The sequence below is a fragment of the Chanodichthys erythropterus genome, chromosome 2 (genome assembly GCF_024489055.1).
Source record: "Chanodichthys erythropterus isolate Z2021 chromosome 2, ASM2448905v1, whole genome shotgun sequence".
NCBI lineage: Eukaryota > Metazoa > Chordata > Actinopteri > Cypriniformes > Xenocyprididae > Chanodichthys > Chanodichthys erythropterus.
The window spans coordinates 30,870,729-30,892,522 of NC_090222.1; the positions used below are offsets into that span (position 1 = coordinate 30,870,729).

The 21,794-nt window shown below is 38.3% G+C and overlaps 1 protein-coding gene across 3 annotated transcripts; it reads right to left on the reverse strand.

Annotated features, from left to right (window-relative positions):
- Positions 1–2,146: 2,146 nt before the first annotated feature.
- On the reverse strand, positions 2,147–20,805 carry snx27b (sorting nexin 27b). 3 transcript variants are annotated; one of them, XM_067409417.1, is made up of 13 exons: positions 20,383–20,805; positions 15,217–15,448; positions 14,912–15,104; positions 14,723–14,787; positions 9,657–9,761; positions 9,487–9,565; positions 6,949–7,112; positions 6,772–6,861; positions 4,944–5,093; positions 4,666–4,794; positions 4,531–4,590; positions 4,394–4,456; positions 2,147–3,775 (listed from the first exon to the last, which is right to left on the reverse strand). In XM_067409417.1, the coding sequence occupies exons 1-13, from the start codon at positions 20,706–20,708 to the stop codon at positions 3,731–3,733; spliced, it is 1,701 nt and encodes a 566-aa protein (XP_067265518.1). In that variant the 5' UTR covers positions 20,709–20,805; the 3' UTR covers positions 2,147–3,730. The 3 variants fall into 3 exon arrangements, with proteins under 3 accessions (XP_067265518.1, XP_067265527.1, XP_067265508.1); XM_067409407.1 differs by having other exon boundaries at positions 2,148–3,775; positions 4,408–4,456; XM_067409426.1 differs by lacking the exon at positions 4,944–5,093 and having other exon boundaries at positions 4,408–4,456.
- Positions 20,806–21,794: the final 989 nt, after the last annotated feature.

A 21,794-nucleotide genomic window follows, 5' to 3' on the forward strand; every position in this document is an offset into this window, starting at 1 on the left:
TGGTGAGCAAACCTAACCAGACAGTTCTAAAGGTGTACATGACAGATTCTGTGACTACTTAATAGACCCGTATCAGCAGCTTCAGTGGCAGGTTGAACTTCCTCAGCTGGCAAAGGCAGTAGAACCTGTACTAGGCCTACGCTCACGCTGCTGCTGAAGTGACACAAGCCGTCTTGTGTTTCAGGCCCCATTTGTTCTTTAATTGTTAAATGCCTGATAAAATCATTGGGGTGAAGGTCAGTGACATGACCCACAGAGAGCAACACTAATGTTACTAATCCCATTCACAATTTATGCGGCTGCTAAATTATTCCTGCGTTGGCACCTCGTCCCCACATCTTTTTCATGTACTTGATTATTCCCCTGCACCTCTGATATTGTCCGTCACTGGTTCAGAAAAGCTGTATCTCACCACCAAAAGGTCAGCTTTGGGTCAATAAATCAATTTATTTAAAAGAATATGTTACAATTTATTATAATGCTATGACCAAACATTTTGCTTTTACATTAATTCATGTCAACTTGAGATTTCGATTTCAAAACCTCCTCCAGGTATACCGTTTGTTTTATTTGCAGTATGTGCCCTACATTGCTTATTTTGTTTTTTACTACAGTCACTTTGTAAATGTACTTGTGCCTTGTTTTTGAAAAGGTTACCCAAAAACTCACAGCGCTGAAAATACTGTACACAGAGATATTTGTGTTTGAATTCCATATTCAAATAAATTAAAGTTTTAACCAATAGAGAAAAACAACCAGAGCAAACAAACGGAGAGAATGAAAGAGTAAAGAATGAGAGAGGGGGAGAGATACACACAGACGAAGCTAAAAGTCTCATCTTAAAGTCTATGACAAGCCATCTGACAAGAAAGAAGAGATATTTGATCTGTACGCTTACGCAGAGGCTTTGCATGAATCCCATGATAACCAGCATAACCGTTATATAAGACATCTGTTGTAATTCAACACAACATAAATCCACTGATTTTTCTGTTCAAAGGCGTTGCTCACTCAGTTTGTCTATTAAAGGAATAATCCTGGTTGAATACTGGCTAATTCATTTTGATTCGGGTCTTTAGTATAAAAAAACAACAACAGAAAACAAAGCTAAAGTCAAGGTTATGGTGGGGCTAATATTTAGAGGATTTAAAAGCAGAAATATGAAACTTATAAAACATGGATTTCTCTGATAAAACTTGTGTATTATGTGAAGTTGTTCATCAATGTCATTTTAGGGTTTAGAAGTTATGTTGTAATAGCTACGACACTGTAAAATTACACAGAAAGCGTGAACAATCTGACACAAAAATTGTGTTAATACACATTATTATTGTCTTGTGACTGTATTAAAACAGTCAGTATTTCCAGACTGGCCCCATTCATTTCCATTATAAGTGCTTCACTGTAACCCAGATTTTTTAAAATTACTTTTTGTGGTAATTAACATTGTGGCATTGTATTGAACCAGGAATATTCCTTTAAAGTCAATGAATGTGATGAAACTAATGGAACAATGCAGGACAGAAATGGCATGCTGTCAGTCTTTTAACACAAATCACACATACATACGTCATTTAAAAAGTGCAAAACATGTCCTGACTGGTCTGAAGTGACAGATTTGTATGCGCCTGCGCTACAATAAGTAAAATGGGGTGAGGGGGTGGCGGGGGGAGGGGGTGGAGAAAAGAAGAAACAATCAAACGCTCACACACTCAGACATGGTTTGATGCAGACGGCTTCCTGTGCGGTCAGAGCCACCTACTGCTGGATGAAGGCATGGCATCCACAACCAAGCAGCCAATTCAGTGCTTCACATTTATAACACTGTTAATACAGCTGAAGTTATACATGAGCAGAGAGAACACCCACACACACACAGAACTGTTACAGATGATTAGTGGGCAGGTGTTCAAGATCGATGGCCAGACCCACACAGACTCTCTGCAGATTTACAACACTTATAATTCATATTCCCCAGCCCTTAAGTGTTCACTTGATAAATATTTTGCCTAACTTAATCATAAATTAGCTACAAAAAGCACTTTCAGCTGTGTTTAGGTCAACGACATGCAAGAGTGTCCATGAAAATGTATTTTTATATATATATATATATATATATATATATATATATATATATATATATATATATATATATATATATATATATATATATATATATATATATATATATATATATATATATATATATGGTTAACTAACATGCGGACACTCCCAGTTTTGTCCAAAAAAATTAATATCAAAATATGGGCTTTGTAATTACAGCAAAACATCTCAGAAGAAAAAAAATACATGGGGCTTCTGAATATTGTCAAAAAGGTTGAGAACCACTGATTTATGACATTTTCAAGAAAAAAAAAAAAAAAAGTATTGTTTTTACCATCATTATGAATTATCATTATGTTTCGGAGGGAGTCATATCACATGACATTTTAAATCCTGAACCAAAAAAAAAAAGGTTATGTACATATGAATCGCATTTTTAAACATATTTTGAATAAATAACAGATTTAAAAGGAGTGTCACATCATTGACCTGTTTAACACATTTTTACCAGGAGAAAATCCCATTAAAATCTGCACAGAAATTCCATCTGGGCCTGGCGATGGCCAATGCAATCAAATACTGCTTTGGAGAATAAAAGACAAATGAGAGCACAAAAAAAAATTAAATTAAAAACCTCAGTTCAGCTAAAGGGCTGAAAATCTGTACAAACCTACTACCAACACTGTGGCAATAGTGAGGTAAGAGACAAATTAATGTGGAAAAGCATGGAAAGTATTGATCTGTCTCTCTTGCCCTCGTTTCTACTCGCTTGAAAAGCTTTTTCTCTTTCCCTCTCTCACTCTGATTGTCCAAGTGGAAGTAATGTTTCTATTTTATATTCCTTTTTTTTTTTCTTTTTTTTTTAAAGGAGCACTATGTAACTTGTTTTCTTTTGAAAATGTACAAAATTTATATAATGAGCAAAATCCATCCTCCAAACTGTGTTTTTGTCTTATTCTGAATCACTACGGTACGCCTATAATAAGCGTATATTCGGACTATTAGTAGCCCAATACCTGTGTGACTCATTATAGACATAAACAGAGAGAAGTAGCTCCGGCCACAATGTTCTTCCGCAAGACGCATGCGGTTTTGTTTTTTAACCGCTAGAGTGCCAAACAAGTTACATAGTGTACCTTTAAATTGATACATTCTGAGAGAGCATCTCTGCCCTCACAGGTGCATGTGTTAGTGTCATCATGATGCATTAGTTTCCACGCCTTTAATTTGACGCACGCCCCAGAAGCACAGTTCAGTCTCTCAGTTGTCTGCGTCTGAAGACCTCGTCTTGTGACCAGTCACATGACATGAATTAGTCACAATGCTGGTGCCATGTCAATGACCACGTCCGTCTCCTGGAGCAGCCTTTCAGTGTCGTCTCTCCTGTCCTGAGCTGGCGGTCAACTCCAGTACGTCCAACATAATTCTGTCCAGTCCAATGAAATGAAATGATGGCGTAAGTCTTTAAAAGTCTCTTGTAGTTTCTTATTTTCATCATTGCACTGTAGTTGTGTCATTTCCTGTTTCATATCTTCGTACTTCAGTATGTGTGTATCAGTGGTGGAGTACAAGTAAGCATATGGGACTGGTTTGAAATGTCTCTGTATGTGGCTTTTAGTGTATGTGTGCATGTATTTGAGAATTCAAGAGGAGATGATCTCTTCATTCATGTGCCTCCATCCCTTCTGTGTCTCAACAGCTGGAAGATATTCTGTCAAAGATAGACAGGATTCAGAAGAGCACACATTATGGATGGACATTAAAGGGTTAATTCACCCAAAAATGAGAATTCTGTCATTAATTACTCACCCTCATGTCGTTCCAAACCCGTGAGACCTTCGTTCATCTTCAGAACAGAAATTAAGATATTTTTTATTAAAGCAACATAATTAACGTCAATTAAGGTCCAGAAAAGTAGTAAAGACGTTGTTAAAATAGTCACGTAAACTGCGTAGGAGACTGACCGGGGAGAGACAAATTTGTTGAATAAAGTCATTATTTTTGTTTTGTTTTTGCGCACAAAAAGTATTCTTGTCGCTTCATAACATTAAGGTTGAACCACTGTAGTCACGTTGATTGATTATTTAAACAATGTCTTTTAACTACTTTTCTGGACCTTGAATGATGGTAATTACGTTGCTTTCTATGGGGCATAAAAAAACCTCTTGGATTTCATCAAAAATATCTTAATTTGTGTTCCTAAGATGAACGAAGGTCTTACGGGTGTGGAACGACATGAGGGGAAGTCATTAATGACAGAAATTTCATTTTTGGGTGAACTAACCCTTTAAAGTCCACAATTCAATATGGGAGGCAGGCAAAGCCTTACCTTACCGCACATACCATCTTTACTGCAGTTTTTATTGTCCTTGTCCGTGGCCTCCTCTTCAACCTGAAAAAATATATCAATCTTATAATAACAGAGCGAAAGGCAAGCAAACACTGATTTAGAACTTAAGTACCCACCTCTTTTCTCCATTTGAGCTCACAGAAGACTCTCTCAAAGCACTCGTGCATGTAGTTGAACTAGAAAAAAGAAGGCATCTTTAGTGCACAAGAATAAATCCAGGTTGCAAGATCACATGTATGTACGAGACTCACATAAGGAGTGAAGATTTTGACCCAGCGAGGTTTTTTCTCCCCTCGTGCGTACTCAAAACAGAAAGCCATTCCCTCTTCATCCGTGTCCCATCTCTGCATCTCGGACCATTCGAACGCTATCACCTGATTCTGCAACGACACAAAGGGAAAATCATTAAGCAATATAAAATTGTCATCTGAACTTATAAAAGTAAGTTACTGAGTGCTATCAACAACATTTACTATAATCATTACACCAAGTAAGCAACTTTTCACTCCTTCAAAGCAAACACATTCACCTCTAGAGTGCCATCCTCTGTGCACGCATGGAGTTTAAAGTGGCGGATGCTTATCGCCGTGACGACGTGACCTTTCCTACGTGAGTCACAGGAGCAGTGCGGGAAAGTGATCTCATTATAGCCCTCACATGTCCTCAGAATACTTAAATACTACAGAGGAAGAAGGTACAGGAACATTAAGATTAGGGATTTTCAATTAGGGATGCACTGATATTAAAAGTTTTTATTATTGTCAATGTTTGAAACAGTTGTGCTGCTTAATATTTTTTAAAAGAACAACATTTATTTGAATTATAAATGTTTAGAAATATTTAGTAGCATTTTAAATGTCTTTATAACAATGCAATGTATGAAAAATTATAGATTTGCAAATCTTACATTTAAAGGTGCTAAAGAGGATGTTTTGTTTTATACATTTTTGCAATATTACTTGAAACTGTCTTTACTAACTGATAAAAGACTATTTATTAGGTGCACTGAAAGTAATAATATTAATATACATCATCTGTGCACGAGGTAGGGCCTTAAAAACATCAGCCAATCGTTTACACGATCATCACGTAAACGATTGGCCCTCTGGCTTGTCAATCACTGCCGTGACGTTCCTTGTGAGAGACGTGCGCGGATTGGCCCTCTGGCTTGTCAATCACTGCCATGACAATCCATGTGAGAGACGCGCGGCTGCGCGCTCCAGTAACTTTCCACACTCCACAGGCGCCGCATGCAATGTTTTTGTCAGGAGACAGGAGTAACAACTGCAGATTATGAGTTACATGCGGTGAGTCCGACATAATGAATCCACGGCACACACTTAACGATTGTAAGGCCGATTATGAATGTAAATTGATACTTATGACTGATCGCGCTCAAACGCGTCCAGTCAGAGCCAGTTGCTTTCAGTCTGCGATTACAGTCGGTGTTCAAATTCCATGTGAAAGTATATAAATCTGCTTCAGGAGCAGGAAACAATTGCTGTATGTTGAGCATAGTCAGAATGTTTTAGCTAGTCGTTAAATGTGTGCCCGGCTTAATAACACAGCAAATGCCGGTGCTAAACACTCGTGTTCCGATACTCGTGCACGAGTTTTGGGAGGCGTTCCCTCTAAATGAGCTGTGAAGGAGGGGGGTTGTTCTTACTCATGCGCTCATTTAAAAAACTCAGTCGACAAAAAGAACGTCTTTAGCACCTTTAACAGTGTTATTAAATGATTACAGCTATTAAAGATTAACTTAAAGTGAGTGTTAGATGATGGCAAATATAATTTAATAGTAATAATAGACAAAATGACAATAATCAATAACATTCTATTTTTAAAAAAATAATCTAATCTTACAAAAATAGAATATGTGCTGTTAACCTTTATATTGTGCATCCTTTTTTTCTTCAAGCTACTTTAAAAGGAAATTCAGTCATATACTTTTAATGTCGTTCCAAACTGTACGCTGTTATTTTTTCTATGGAAACAGAAAAATAGTCCACATGACCTGTGTTTGGCATTAAAAGTCTTCTGAATCCTTACGATAGATGTGTGATAAACAGACCATAATTTAAGTTAACATTCACTCTCAAATGTTTAAACGTCATGAGATTTAACCTTCACCATGTGCAATATTTGATTTGAGAGCTGGATAATTCGAAATTTAAAAGGATACCAAGATTCAAAACTTTCTTTTTGCCTTCCACAGAAAACATAACAGCACTCCTGTTTGGAATGACACGATGGTGAGTAAATGATGACAGTTTTCATTTTTTGGATCAATTATCCCTTTAACCCACAGACCTCCACTAATTCCAATAACTGTGAATTTGCATTGTTTGGTGACTGACCATGGTCATTTTCCTCTGTTCAGTGAGCTTTTGGAGCTGGTAGGATTTTTCTCCTACTTTGATGAATCCCTTTTTCACATCATCCAAAGCCTGAGAGAGAGGACACAAGTAAACACTAGCACAGACTGAAAACACATTGCGACAAACACACATTTTCTTGAAAACAAACACACAGACCTGATGGAAGCAATAGTTGATAGCCAGCTCGTTGTCATTGAGCAGAATCTCTTCCTCTGTGGTAAAGAGCCACTTGCGGAGCGTGAGGCAGGTGCCTGGGATGGCAGATGTGTAGTTCTGCACATACAGCTTATGTGGAAACTCATTAGGGGCCAGCTTGCGTGCTGAGAGATCGAGAGAGACAGAAATATAGGCATAGATAAGCAGTAAGAAACCGGGATAGGGAGAAAGTGTGAAAGATGGAGATTCAAGAGTATTTAATAAAGTTGAAAGGACTTTATTATGTACTTCATTTATTATTATATATTACTTAACATTATATCATGAATATTATAAATTTAGATGAAATGTATATAAAACTAATCCATAAACATTGAGCTTGATGTGAACACAAGACCCTGCTACTTAAACACATGAGTTGAGACATCCTGGTGAAACATGTTCAAAGCTGCTCTATGAAACACCAAATACACAGCACCCACAAACTCTCCTATAAACACTAACTAACTGCTTGGATATTTTGGGAGCAATTAAAGATACAAGTACAGCAATTTTGTGACACATCAAATCTTAAAATGTGGATGGGGCTGTGAAGTTATTTTAACATGAATCACAAACTCACACATACTGGCCGAGCACATTTTGCCTTCATTAAGTGACTGGATAAGAAGATTAGTAAACAAAGAGACTTGTATAACTCAAGAGCCATGAGCTAACAGAGCGCAGACAAGACAATGAAAGTGTGTATGTGTAATTATTTTAAAAACCCTATAAAACAAAGTCTGTTTCTGCTTCAGAATAAAAAGGTAATTGATAAAGGATTAAAGTAACATAAGTAATACAAGTAACACTTTACTTAAAGCCTTTATGTATAATGCATTATAATGCAGTATTTTTAATGCATTAATTATGCCTTGTAATGCATTGTGTGGTCTCATGATTAATGAGATATGAAAAGCATATAATACAGCTTTAGAAAGACAACCAATTTCAGATGTAACAATGAATCTGTAAATATTATAATGAATTTTAACTGGTCTATAAAAATCCTAGTTACATGAAAATTATATGAAAAACTACAAAACTTGAACATACCAAATTCATTATAAGAAATGATAACAGAAACAGTTCTACTAGGGGTGAAATGGTTCTTATAAAAAAAAAGATCTGCCACATACAGTACGATGTATGTTTGTATTGCATAATTGAGTAATGAGTAATTATGGTAATTCTGCATCAGTGAATTGGTTTACATTTAGAGAGAAAAAAAGAAACAACGAATCTGTTTAACAATGAATTAAAGTACACTTTATATAACCTGAGGAGAGCAAACAAAATGCTTAATTATTTTGATTCATAAAAGCTTCCTTTTTTTGTGATTTGCTTTACCTAAAGTGCCCCCTTTATGCTCTATTTAATATTACCTTTCATCCAGTGTGTAATGTAGCTGTTAGTAAATGTAAAAGGTCTGCAAAGTTTTAAAGATCAAAGTGCATCAGAAAAACAACTTGTCTCCTAAAAGAAAGAATCTATTCTGAACTGCAAAAACGAATCGTCATTAATTCTGTTACATACCTATGTCACAACATAAATTTGCATAATACCAGCCTGTGGTATTCATTGGCTGCCCACATCTACTTTGACCCGCCCTCAAACACTGTAGTTGTTGCTGAGGCCTTGAAGAGTTTGGTTAGTGTTGTTCATGTTGAGAAGATGCAGTTTTGAGCTCTGTGAATCCACTTTGCATGCACTTTCAAAGGATGAGGACTTGCACTGGAATTGATACTAAAAAACCAGACGCCATTGTTACTGTTCGTATCACTGTGTATCAAGCACTGAGGAAGCCTCCTGAGCTTAAATTTAAATATGGTAATAGGCGTTTCATTTCTGACACGCGCTGTAAGCGGTCGACCAATCCCAACAGACTGAGCCATCTGGCCAATCAGAGAGCTTTGTGGAAAGGAGGGGTTTAGCGAGACTAAATCTTCAAACTAATTGTTTTCAGAGTTTTTGAGAAATCATGTAATGTGTAATGTATTTGATGAAAAAATTAAAGTGTTTTTTTACCTTTAATGCATGTAAATCTATTATACGAGACCTCCAAAACAAAATTAGGACCCTTTAAATAGTATAATAGGGGAGCTTTATCATCAAACCTACACTTTACCTACACAGGGAAAACTAATCAGACAATAATGATTTGAGTTAGTATTAAATACATCTCTCGCCATTCATGGTGTTCACTATTTTGTCAATGATCTGTGTGACATGTTCATATCTGTTTTGTTTAAATTGCAATACATGTTAACACTGACCTAAATGTTTGTCCGCAATTTCACAGAGTAGTCCATTTTGCTGCCACATATGGCTTAACACCTGTAAAATTGTGCTCTTTGGAACCAGCTGATCATGGTTTTCAAATATTTTTACTGACCAAAATTTAAAAAATCTGAACTATTACACCCCTAGTTACTAGTATTACTAACCACAGGTATATAACACTGTCATACAGAAGAAATGATGAAGAGGAGCTCTTACCAAAAGAGTGGTTAATGACTTCAAACAGAGCAAAATAACTTGCAGTAATGCTGTCCATCCCAATCTTTGTTACTACCGCCTGAAAAAAGAGAGACAGGGAGAATGAATGAAATGTGTGGATATGGAAACTGATACGTTTGCTATATTGTCACATGAATTAAATACAGTACCTGGTAGACCTGGTCTGTTGTGCAATTCTTTCGCACCCGGACAGTAACTGTAGTTTTGTCTGGCATTGCTATCCTTAGCTCCACATCAGAAACACCATTATAGTTCTAGGAGAAATGAGAGGGGGACCTAAAAATACAGTACTGCTTGTCCATTGTGTGCCTGAGAAACACCCTGACAAGGTACAGACTCACACTCACAGCAGAGCAATAGAACATGCAAATGGGTTCACAAATAACAACAGGACTGCCACATTTTTAAATGCTGCTTTTTCATACTGAATAAATACATGAAGATCGTCAACAAATTAAAAGTGCCCTAGAACTTTTTTTTAAAAGATGTAATATAAGTCTAAGGTGTCCCCTAAATGTGTCTGTGAAGTTTCAGCTCAAAATACCCCATAGATTTTTTTAAATTCATTTTTTTAACTGCCTAATTTGGGGTATAATTAGAAACGAGACGATTTCAGGTTGTGGCCCCTTTAAATCGCGCGCTCTCCGCCCCCAGAGCTCGCGCTTGCCTTAAACAGTGCATAAACAAAGTTTACACCGCTAATATAACCCTCAAAATGGATCTTTACAAAGTGTTCGTCATGCATACTGAATGTATGCATCGGATTATGTGAGTATTGTATTTATTTTGATGTTTACATTTGATATTGAATGAGTTTGAGGCTATGCTCTGTGGCTAACACTACACTGTTGGAGAGATTTATAAAGAATGAAGTTGTGTTTATGAATTATACAGACTGCAAGTGTTTAATAATGAAAATAACGACGACTCTTATCTCCGTGAATACAGTAAGAAACGATGGTAACTTTAACCACATTTAACAGTTCATTAGCAACATGCTTACGAAACATTTAGAAAGACAGTTTACAAATATCACTAAAAATATCATGTTATCATGGATCATGTCAGTTATTATTGCTCCATCTGCCATTTTTTGCTGTTTTCCTTGCTTGCTTACCTAGTCTGATTATTCAGCTGTGCACATCCAGACGTTCTGCCCTTGTGTAATGCCTTTCATAATGTTGGGAACATGGGCTGGCATATGCAAATATTGGGGGCGTACACCCCGACTGTTACGTAACAGTTGGTGTTATGTTGAGATTCGCCTGTTTTCCGGAGGTCTTTTAAACAAATGAGATTTATATAAGAAGGAGGAAACAATGGAGTTTGAAACTCAGCATATGTCTTTTCCATGTACTGAACTCTTGTTATTTAACTATGCCAATATAAATTCAATTTTTAATTCTAGGGCACCTTTAAACAGATATAAGACCAGATCCATCTGTTTTGGAAAGACATACAGGCATTTTTATGCCCCAGGAAGACTGCCTTGATCCTAATAACTTTTAGGAGAATAACTTTTTTCCTTGAAATTTTATTTTCTTATTTCATACTTCAATTTCTCTCTCTTTATTTGCATAATATGGTAAATGTGGTATCCTAATTACATATATTAAAAAAAAAATATATATATATACATATACATTTCATTATTATATATTCTTTCTTTAAAAAATGGCAGCTGTTAAGGCAATGAATTAAAATAAAAATATAATTTCAGCTGACGTCTGGATTTCTTCTTAATTTGAAATACTTTTAAGCCATCTTGTGGCCCCTTTGGAAGTATGCTAAGGTCCCCTGGTTGAGAACCACTGCTTTAAGGACCACTTTATAATTGACTGATCTTCGGGTTTCCCCATTTCATCATATTGAAGTGACATACATTACTGTAATACCATAAATAAACTGCATTCAATATGAAAACAAAAGTAACAGTTGAACTGAATTGAGTTGAATAGTCTCTAGTCTCTCTATCAGTTTGTCCCCTTTGACAGTCAGAACATGTGTTAACAGGCATGTTTTCTATGCTAACTTATCTATCACACTTTGTCATTGATGGGTCTTTTTTGATCGGTGGCCATTGTCCATGATCGAATTTCTGAGTCAAGTGTGATTGCAAAGCTGTGTGCACCATCTTTCTCTTATACACAGTTATAACAAAGACTATAGAATAACACAAGACGTGTCACTCGTATTGTTTTGAATGGGAGAAAGTGTAACGCGCAATATGGCGGAATAAGTCCCGCCTTCAAAATAAGAGCCAATCGCCGACTGGTAAAGTCTTCGCGTCACTGCAGCGGCCGTTAGAATCACCGGTTTCTATAGAAACAGTCAGACGCAGGCCTCCGAAGAGACGCGCATTTAGGTCTGCGCATGAGCTTCATCCAGCCTGAAAAATACAGGTTTTTTTGTCATGATTCGAGGGTTTAGAAACTAAATTTATGAGCCGGTTGTTGTTAAATTTCATTGGTGATTTCAAATATGAAATTTAATCATAAGGTTGGCGAACAGTTTTGGAGAATTTGATTTGAATTTGAGTGAAATGACTTGTCTTAAAGGGACTTTGGTTATAATCAAGCTAAAGTAGGTTTTTGCAGGGCTACAGTCAAAGTCCCTTTAAGACAAGTCATTTCACTCGGCGGCCATCTTTGAAACGCCTCTCGGGCATCCTGGGCATCATGCCCTATCTCTTTGAATGGGGAAACATCAAATTCTCCAAAACTGTTCGCCAACCTTACGATTACATTCAGGGGCGCCATTGGCACGGGGGACAGGGGGGTCAGGACCCCCGCAGTTTTGAAAAGATAGAAGTCGACCCCCGCACTTTTGATAAGAGCTGCTTCATTTAGTCACACTATATAATCTTTTAGTTTAGGATATTTTCTTTCAAATGAGACCATTCTCACGTTTCTGTGAGCTTCCGTTCGTAAATAATCAACTGTTTTGTCGCGGATGTGAACAGGAAATGCGCTCTCGAACGGAGAAACATGCGATCTCCAAACCATCGATCAAAGCGTGCTAACGTTTTAGGACAGGTCGATGGTATATAAATCAGGCCCGAACGTTAGTCAATCAAGCCAAACCGTCCATTCAGAAACCGAGAAATTTGACACTTTAGGAGGCTGATCTCTCAGGTTGACGCGCGAGCTGGCTTGACTAAAGTTTTCGTGAGGATTTATAGTTTATGGACTGTTTTGATTTCGGTAATTACATCTTGAAAGGCAAAAGCATTGATGGCATCTATAAAAGAGATATCTGAAATAGAAACGAAAGTGATATTGCCTCATCCAGTGGAGGACGCACAGGAGATCTGTGCGTTTCATTGGTATGTGTATACTGTAATAGTGCATTTACAATGCTTATCAGTGGCGTGCACTTTGATCGTGAAAGTGAAAGTGCCTTTTGCGGTCGCATCGCGGTGCTCCCGTGTTCCCGATGTGAACGTGAGCTCCAGTCCATTACAATTTAGAGCGGTTAAGGCCCGGGTATACTTCATTTCCCGCGTTCCGTTCAGTCTCGCGCGAGCCTTTCAGAGAAACTCCTTTGCCCATGAGCGCGGAAAGACCATGGGAAAGACGTGTTCGGCGCATGCATATGTGCACCGCCCGTTGTCATAACAACCGGTGCTTCTAACGGCTGCTGCAGTGAGGCGATGACTTTACCAGTCAGCGATTGGCTCTTATTTAGAAGGCGGAACTTATTCCGCCATATTGAATCCCATTCAAAACAATACGAGTGACGTCTTGTGTTATTCTATAGTCTTTGCTACAGTCTCCTTTTCTTTGTCCAGTTACTCATTTAGCTGTCTTTCGAAGTATCTGCACAAAGCAGAGACCAGATGTTGTGTGATTAACTGTATACATGAATTGTAGTCCAATAGAGTGCTGCAGGGATGATGTATTTTTGTAGGCCAAAACACGGAAACAAGTCAGCATTTTAGCACTTCCAGTTCCATCGTCCCCAAGTCAACAGGTTTTTTTTAAATGCCTGAAATAAGGTCTGTGGTTAAAGACAAGCTCAAGATGCCTTCACATTTTATTCTACAACATAAAATAAATCTGTAATACCCACTTGTGATTTAATTTAAAGCTTTTATTTGTCTTGAAAAAGCCTCTCCAGGTACCAACATGTGGCTAAATGGGACTACAGAGGGTGTCAGGGACTAAATAACGCTGAACAGGAAAATTATTTTCCCCCCAAACCAATTCAGGACAAACTCCACCCCGCAGCTGCAGCCGAAAGATTTCATTGGTTGTGTCAATCAGTGCTGATGCCTGCACAATGCTACAACAAATACTAAACTCTATCCCTTCCCAATGAAACTGGCTGCAGGGCGGGATTTGTGCTGAACTAGTTGAGGGAAAAAGACAAGCCTTGCAAACTATTCTAAATGAAACATCCAGGGAAAATGTTTTTTAAATAAAGACTGGAAGAGTTGTCAGAAGCTTAATGATGGTGACGTTGAAATCATGCGACCACAGTGTAGTTCGATTATAACCAACATTTAGCTTTTACTTCTGCCGATTGTATTTAAGCTTTAAAATTCATAAAAGTTGTGTTCATTTATGAAGATTATCATGATAAACAAAATGTGTAAGAATCATAAATGTGTTGTTTTTGATGGTGACACTAATCCAAAAGCCAATGGAAAAATCCTATTGAATTTTTGTTGAGGGAACCAGGGTGATGCTAACTTCTGGGTTGGCCTATAAAAACACATCACTGCAGTGCTCTATGCCCGGTAGTCTGTTGGGTATGAAATGGCACAAATAGGGAATAAATGGAATAGAATAAAACAGGGCATGGAACCTTTTTATCATCATAAGATGCTTAAAATCAGGCCTGTCCTCCCTACCCCAGAGGACAAACTGTGCATGTCCAGACAGAGTGGTCATGTGATTACTGAGGATGAATTGCACCAGACATTCCCCATGGTACACAGATACTTCCCATTTCTGTTTTCAATCACCCAATGAGTGTAACCACACCAAACCACCTCTAAGCTATCCTTCCTACTTCAGATGACCCTAAGGGCAAAGACTTTGGATAAATATCAGATGGAAAGGCATGAGACATACCCCAGTCTGCAGGAAGTTACGATTAACAGTAAGTTCTTTTTGTAAGTTTTTATACAGTTATAGTTACAAACTCTATTGCAATAATACAATTTCTGTGATCTGATACCTTGACAGCCCCAATATACACAATGCCTTACCTCATCAGACTCTGATAAAAACTCCTGCATGATGTCGCTCTCGCCGATTACCCGAACAGAACATACTGGTGAGATGAAGAGGGAACAACAACAACAACAACAACAAAAAAATAGACAGAGAATGTTGGAAACATCTGTAAACAGTTATTTTCTAGATTTTCATCTCATTCCTGTGTCGTCCCCTCTTACCTTTCTCCAAATATTCCTCCAGTCCCCGTCTGCGAGCGTCTAGCTGCTGCTCAGACAAGGAGAAAGGCCATTTCCCTGGCAGCTTGGGAAATGCAAAGTTAGCAAATTCCCTCTTCAGATTCTGATGCAAGATGGCAAACTCTCGATAGCGCTTCGAGCACAACTGCCTGCCTGCCATGTACACGTTGTAGACCTGACACATACACACACACACAATCCTTTTAAAATGATCCTGAAATCATCATGGAAAAAAAATATCAGACTGAACAAGAGGCGTAAGCAGGCACAGCGGATAAAACACTCACAACAAACTTCTCCCCATTCTGCTCCACATGTTTGTAGGTAGGCACAGAGATGGGCACGGCCTGCTTGTCACTGTAGTCATAGCAGGACTGCGAAGAACCATCGTCCCCAGGATCAAGGCTGTCCGTCTCTGGCTGAGGAACCGACAGGACAGCCAAGACCAACTCTTTCTCTCCTGCTCGGATGAGATCTACCACCTGCTTATGAGTGGCCCCTTCCACATTCACACCATTTCTGCAGATTGAAAAGAAGAGAGAAGGATCTGGTTACAGAATTAAGCCTCGACTCTCAGTCAGTACTTTATACCAATGTGACATTCAATGGTTAATGCTATAATACTTGCCTTACCAGGACTTTTTAGAGGGTTAAGGTCAGATCAGATATCTCTTAATCCTGAATTACTACTTAGGTGGAGTTTCTGGAGCTCCTTCTTTATGGTCTAATCTTTTCAGGACTCAACAATAAGAATGTGGGAGAGTTTCGGTTCAGTTGACGAAACTGTTACTTGCCCTTTCAAACCAGTGCTGTGATGCCACTGAAGATTTTATTTGATCCTGTACAGCCATTTTATGCCTTGCCAGCAAGAAAACCAAACATTTCACTTAGCATCAATCTAGCTGGTTAATGTAGACGTTTTTTTCCCCCCATTTAAAAAAAAAAAAAAAAAAAAAAAAAAAGTAAGGAAGTGTTAAAAAATACTAACAAAAATTTACATTCTATGCCATTTTTCAGCAAGTGTATTTATAAATATAGAATTACATTACAACTGTATAATATCCAGTTTGTTCCAAGTTTTAGTTTTGTAAAAAATGTATTATTGTTCAAAAGTTGGGGCCAGTAAGATTAATTAATTTTATTCAGCAAGGATGCATTTAATTGATCGAAAGTAACAGTTAAAGGGTTAGTACACCCAAAAATGAAAATTATGTCATTAATTACTCACCCTCATGTCATTCTACACCCGAAAGACCTTCATTCAGCGGCTTTGCTCTCAGTTGAGGCCTCACGGAGCCATCGGATTTCATCAAAAATATCTTAATTTGTGTTCTGAAGATGAACAAAGGTCTTACAGGTGGGTGAGTAATTAATGACAATTTTCATTTTAGGGTGAACTAACCATTTAAGACATTTACATAGTTACAAAAAATGTCTATTTGTTCTTCTATTCAAAGAATCCTGAAAAAATGTTTCCACAAAAATATTTAGCAGCACAACTGTTTTCAACATAGATAATAAGAAATGTTTCTTGAGAACAAAATTAGTAAATCAGCACATTAGTATGATTTCTGAAGGATCATGTCACACTGAAGACTGGAGTAACGATGCTGAAAATTCAGCTTTGCCATCACAGAAATAAATGACATTTTAAAACATATTTGAATAGAATAGTTATTTTAAATTGTAATACTATTTCCCAATATTCTAAATAAAAGAATATTCTAGGAGAATGAAAATATTTCATTTTGTCTCAAATATAAAAATGCATATGTACAAATAAAACTAATCCTTCCTTTGTGGCCAGAGAAAATGTTGGCATGTCAAATAGAAATATGAACTACTGGCCCAACTGATTAGTAGGAAAAAAAATCCATAGATTTCAGCTCTGCTAAAAGTCAGGTTTGATTAAAACGGAGTTCTCAAGAGATGACTGAGCAGGTCTCACTTACTCAAAGTGTCAGATCTTGTGCCCTGATAACCTGAGTTTGACCTCAAAATCTCTATTGTATGTGGTTGAAGCGTGGAAGCTGTCGGTCTGACTGTAATGCAGGTTTCAGACATCATTCAGGACAGAAAACAAACCCTGATACCCCAAAGCGAACATGTGATCCAAAGTGAGCTGAAGGGTTTCAGCAAAAACAATGCAGTAAAATCACTACAACAAAGTACTTAAGAGTTACTCAACAGCAATCAGCAGTTCACTGACATACTCTCTCACTCATCTGTTTCTCGTAGACACTCAAATACGCTCGAAGTCAGCCACTCAAAGAGCTCCACTGAGCGCTCACTCCTCATCCTTAGTGTACATAAAAGACTGGTAAATATCACGCCAGTGAATCATAGTTTTGTGTTGCCCAACCGTGGCTCCAACCTACAGTTTGTCCTCACAGCATCTCCCTCTTTTTATCACTCTATAACAGGGATTCTCAACTCTGGCCAAAAATAATAATAATAATAATAATAATGTGTTACATTTATATAGTGCTTTTCTGGGCACTCTAAGCACTTCACATAGGGAAGGGGGAATCTCCTCAACCACCACTAATGTGCAGCATCTACCTGGATGATGCGACGGCAGCCATATTGCACCAGAACGCCCATCACACACCAGCTTATTGGTGGAGAGGAGACAATCGGTATATGGGGATGATTAGGAGGCCATGATTGACAGAGGACAATGGGCACATTTGGCCAGGATGTCAGGGTTACACCCCTACTCTTTTCGAAGGACATCCTGGGATTTTTAATGACCACAGAGAGTCAGGACCTTGGTTTAACGTCTCATCCGAAAGAACGGTGCTTTTTGACAGTATTGTGTCCCCCGTCATCCCTGCTGGCCTCACTAACACCTCATCCAGCAGCAACCTAGTTTTCCCAGGAGGTCTCCCATCCAGATACTAACCAGGCTTAGCCCTGCGGGAAACCAGTCTTGGGCTACAGGGTGATATGGCCAGCTTTGCTGCAGTCTAATATATTATATATATTATATACACAGCAACCAGGGAGCACAGAAAATTAAGCAATTTGAAGGTCTGGGTATTGATACAGGTTTCCAGATTCAATTCTGATTGACAAGTTCTTGAATCGATTCTGATTCAGTCGGTATATTTGAGGTTTTTTCTCTCTCTGCTAAAGGTGCAGTCACATTTCCCATTGTTCAGCGAATCTTCGCAGACGAAATAGTCGTTTCAATAGGAATCCATGGGATCTGCAATTTCAAGTGAACGCAAATAATTTCTCCACGCAGACTTTACAATGGGTTCAAGTTGGTCACGTAAATTCACCATGATGACCAACAGAAAGCTGCTTGGTTTGAAAATGAAGTCTGTGTAAGTTATGCTTCATACACCGCTACGCTATTGACAACAGACCTTTTTTGCAAATATGACCATACTTTAATGCTGTAAATTACACAGGCCAAAATATTATAACGAATAACTTGTCCTTTTGAAATATTCATTGAAAGAACTGTCTCATAAGAGTCATTCGTTTCAAGAATCAAGCCATATTGGCTGCGTTATTTCACTTTGGATTCATTAAAAAGAACTGGCTCAGATTCATTTGTTTGTGAATAATAAAATATGCAAATAATTTCTTGTGATTATTTCAAGATGATTATTACAGTCTTTTTTATTTGCATCCCATTAAATAAAGAATGCAAATGTGAATTCAAAAAACTATTAATGAAATAAGGCCCACACTATGCAGTTAAGTGAATTATTTCAGTGGAACGAAGAGACATCTGCAGAACGGGCAGTACTGTACAAATAAGTTTTATGCAGCCACTAAAAACAAGCATAGTTTAAAAGTATGCTCTTTGGAGTTTACAAATAGATATCGGGATTGTTCAAATTTAAAAAAAAAAAAAAAAAAAGTATTCTTTTACCTAGTCCTATCAATTTGAGGTGCATGTATCTGAGGGTGCTTTGCAAAAAGTGTGCACATAGAACGTTTTTATGTGCTATACTAAAACATTCGCAAACAGTACATCCACAATACAAAAGAGTTGGAGATTATAAGATGGATGAGCAATGTTTTGTCTGCCTTTCTGTCCTGAGTTTACACTGACTGATGCTGATGCTGAGCTCTGTCACCTTCAACGCCACGGAAACCACTTGTCACCATAGCAACCTATGCCAGCATCAATGAGGTGCCCTGTGAATATTAACATGCAAAACCGGAACCGCTCCAGTGCAGATTTGAGACACAGTAACATCAACAAATAATAAATCGCAACAAAATATAACCCAGACATTCCTCCTAACATCCGATAATGTAGTCCACAGACAACAAGTCTGCAGTTACATAATCATGCTGCAAATGTTTGAGATCACCACGGTTATAAAAAGGATGTGCCGATCACTGAGGAGTCTGCGAATAAAAGCTATTGTTTGCCCAATTGTCCATTGAGACATTTCTATTTTGACCCAGTATTGCTCAGAACAGTGCGCAGTCAAGATGAGAAGGAATGAGAGAGCTTGTCTGTTCACGGTGCTGTATGTGACCTGAATCTGCAATGAAGACAAACACGTCCAAACACAAACCTCCTTTATCCGGTGGAAATGAAGCAGCCATTCACGCAGACACATACACCGATGCATATGACAGGCACAGACACTGTGTGCAAAGAGACGTTAAAGGGATAGTTTAGCCATAAATGAAAAGCATGTCATCGTTTACTCACCCTCATGTTTTTCCAAACCCGTATGACATACTATCTTCGGAGGAACGTAATAAAAGAGACTAGCCTGAATGTGACAGCCTCCATTCACTTTCAATTAATCTTTTTCCATACAATAAATGAAAGTGAAGCTGTCATTCTGGTCTATGAAAAAAAAGTCATACATGTTTGGAAAAAGGGTCAGTGAATGATGACATCATGAATGATGAGGGACTGGCATTTGTGAAAACAAAGAAAAATTCTGTGACTGACTGCAATTAGGTGTCTATTAAATTAGTCTATAAAATCAGCTTCTAAAAATAATATTTGTTAAACAACTATATGGGATGATTGATGCTGCTGTGTGTTTAGAATATGAAATCCTTCACATAAACTGTAACCAAGTGGACAGATATGTTTACAGTGAAGCACCATCACATTTTTGTATGCCATATAAATGTTATGTATTTTGAATATACAGTATATTTCGCGACTTAACAGCAGAATATGTTGTACTGCAGTGACATGGCTGGCTAACTTTCAGCTACTCCAATATATATCAACCACTTATTAGCCAGGTTTGCAGTTGTACGGCGTAATTTCTCTTATAGGAAGCCTTTAAGTGACTCAGAAACACTGTTGCCTCTCGCCTCTGGTGTTTAAGACCAAATTAGGCCCCTTTCTGTCTAATAAGGGACGACGGTTGAGGTGGGCAAAGCGGTTAAGCGGTTGCTCGCGCTCCTCACGCGCGTCTCGATGAAGTCCACAGATTATTTACATATAAACTTACACTTCAAGAATACGGTCGCCCTTTGAGATTCCAGCTCGATCTGCCGCGCCGCCCGGTAACACGGCGCTGACGTGCTGCAGCGGGGCGTAAAGTTCGCCGTTGATGCTCCTCAACTGCCCTCCTTCGCTCACTTGCCCGCGGACATTGAAGCCGTAGCCCGAGTCCGACTTGACAATGCGGACCAGCCGAGGCCCGGAGGTGACCGTGGTCGCGACGAGGCCGCCGGCGCACGTCCCCGAGCTCATACCGGAGCCGTTGCGAGCCGCCGAGTGAAGCGTGGACGGGGCAGCGGAGCGAGTGCCGTCTCCTTCGACAACATCTGCCATCTTTATTTGAAGAAATCCTGCCTCCACAGCGGGTTCGGGCGCCGAAGTGCTACATGAGCTTATTGGCTGGCGGAGTGCGTCAGACTCCAGACGGGAAAGACTGACGCTAAACCGCCCCCATCACGAGACACTGCTGCATTTGCGTGCCTTGAAAGTTACTTCTGGCACGTAAAAACAAAGCAGTGCACCATGGGACATGTAGTGCGGAATATGTATAGTGGTTACTCACTGGACAATGAGGACATAGATGTTTTTGACTTTTCATTTAACTGCATGTTTTGCATAGATTCCAGTTCTATTAATAATAGAAAATATATTTTATGTAGAATATATACTTATAATAATTTTATTTAATTAGTCAATTTGTCAAATTTACAAATAGCCAATAAAACTAAATTTCTTAAGTGGTTATTTTTACGAAATAATAAGTATTCCATACTAGATATGTAAACAGTTAATTTTTTTTTTTACTGTTCCTTAAACATTTTTATTAATTGGTTTAAACTTTAAAAGAGTAGTAAAATAGGCATTCATTAAATTATTGTAGTATTGGATGAGTGACCACCAGATTCTCTCTCTCTCACACACACACAGAATCCATCCCTAGGCTACCTAAAATAGTGCCTTTGGAGAGCACTGAAGTGTTTAATCATTATCAACATATATTTTTAATAAAAATAACTCTATAAATGAGTTCCAAATGACACTCCCTAGATAGCAACTTTGTGCTGGCCCAAATCCGTTCCACATCTGTCATGAGTGGTATGATGATCTGGGCCACATGTGGCGTGGATTGATAGCACTCCTGTTTACCAGATCTGAGCCACAAGCAGGCCATAACAATGCCATATGTCAGCCAAGAGCAAAGTAATAAACCAGAACTGGACCTTATCTGAGCCACAAAATCTTTATATATTATTTATAGCAGGGATGTCAAACCCTGTTCCTGGAGATCTACCTACCTGCAAAGTTTAGCTCCAGACCTGATAAAACACCTGAATCAGCTAATTAAGATCTTCAGGAGCACTTTACAGACAGGTGTGTTGAGCAGGGCTGGAGCTGAATTCTGCAGGAAGGTAGATCTCC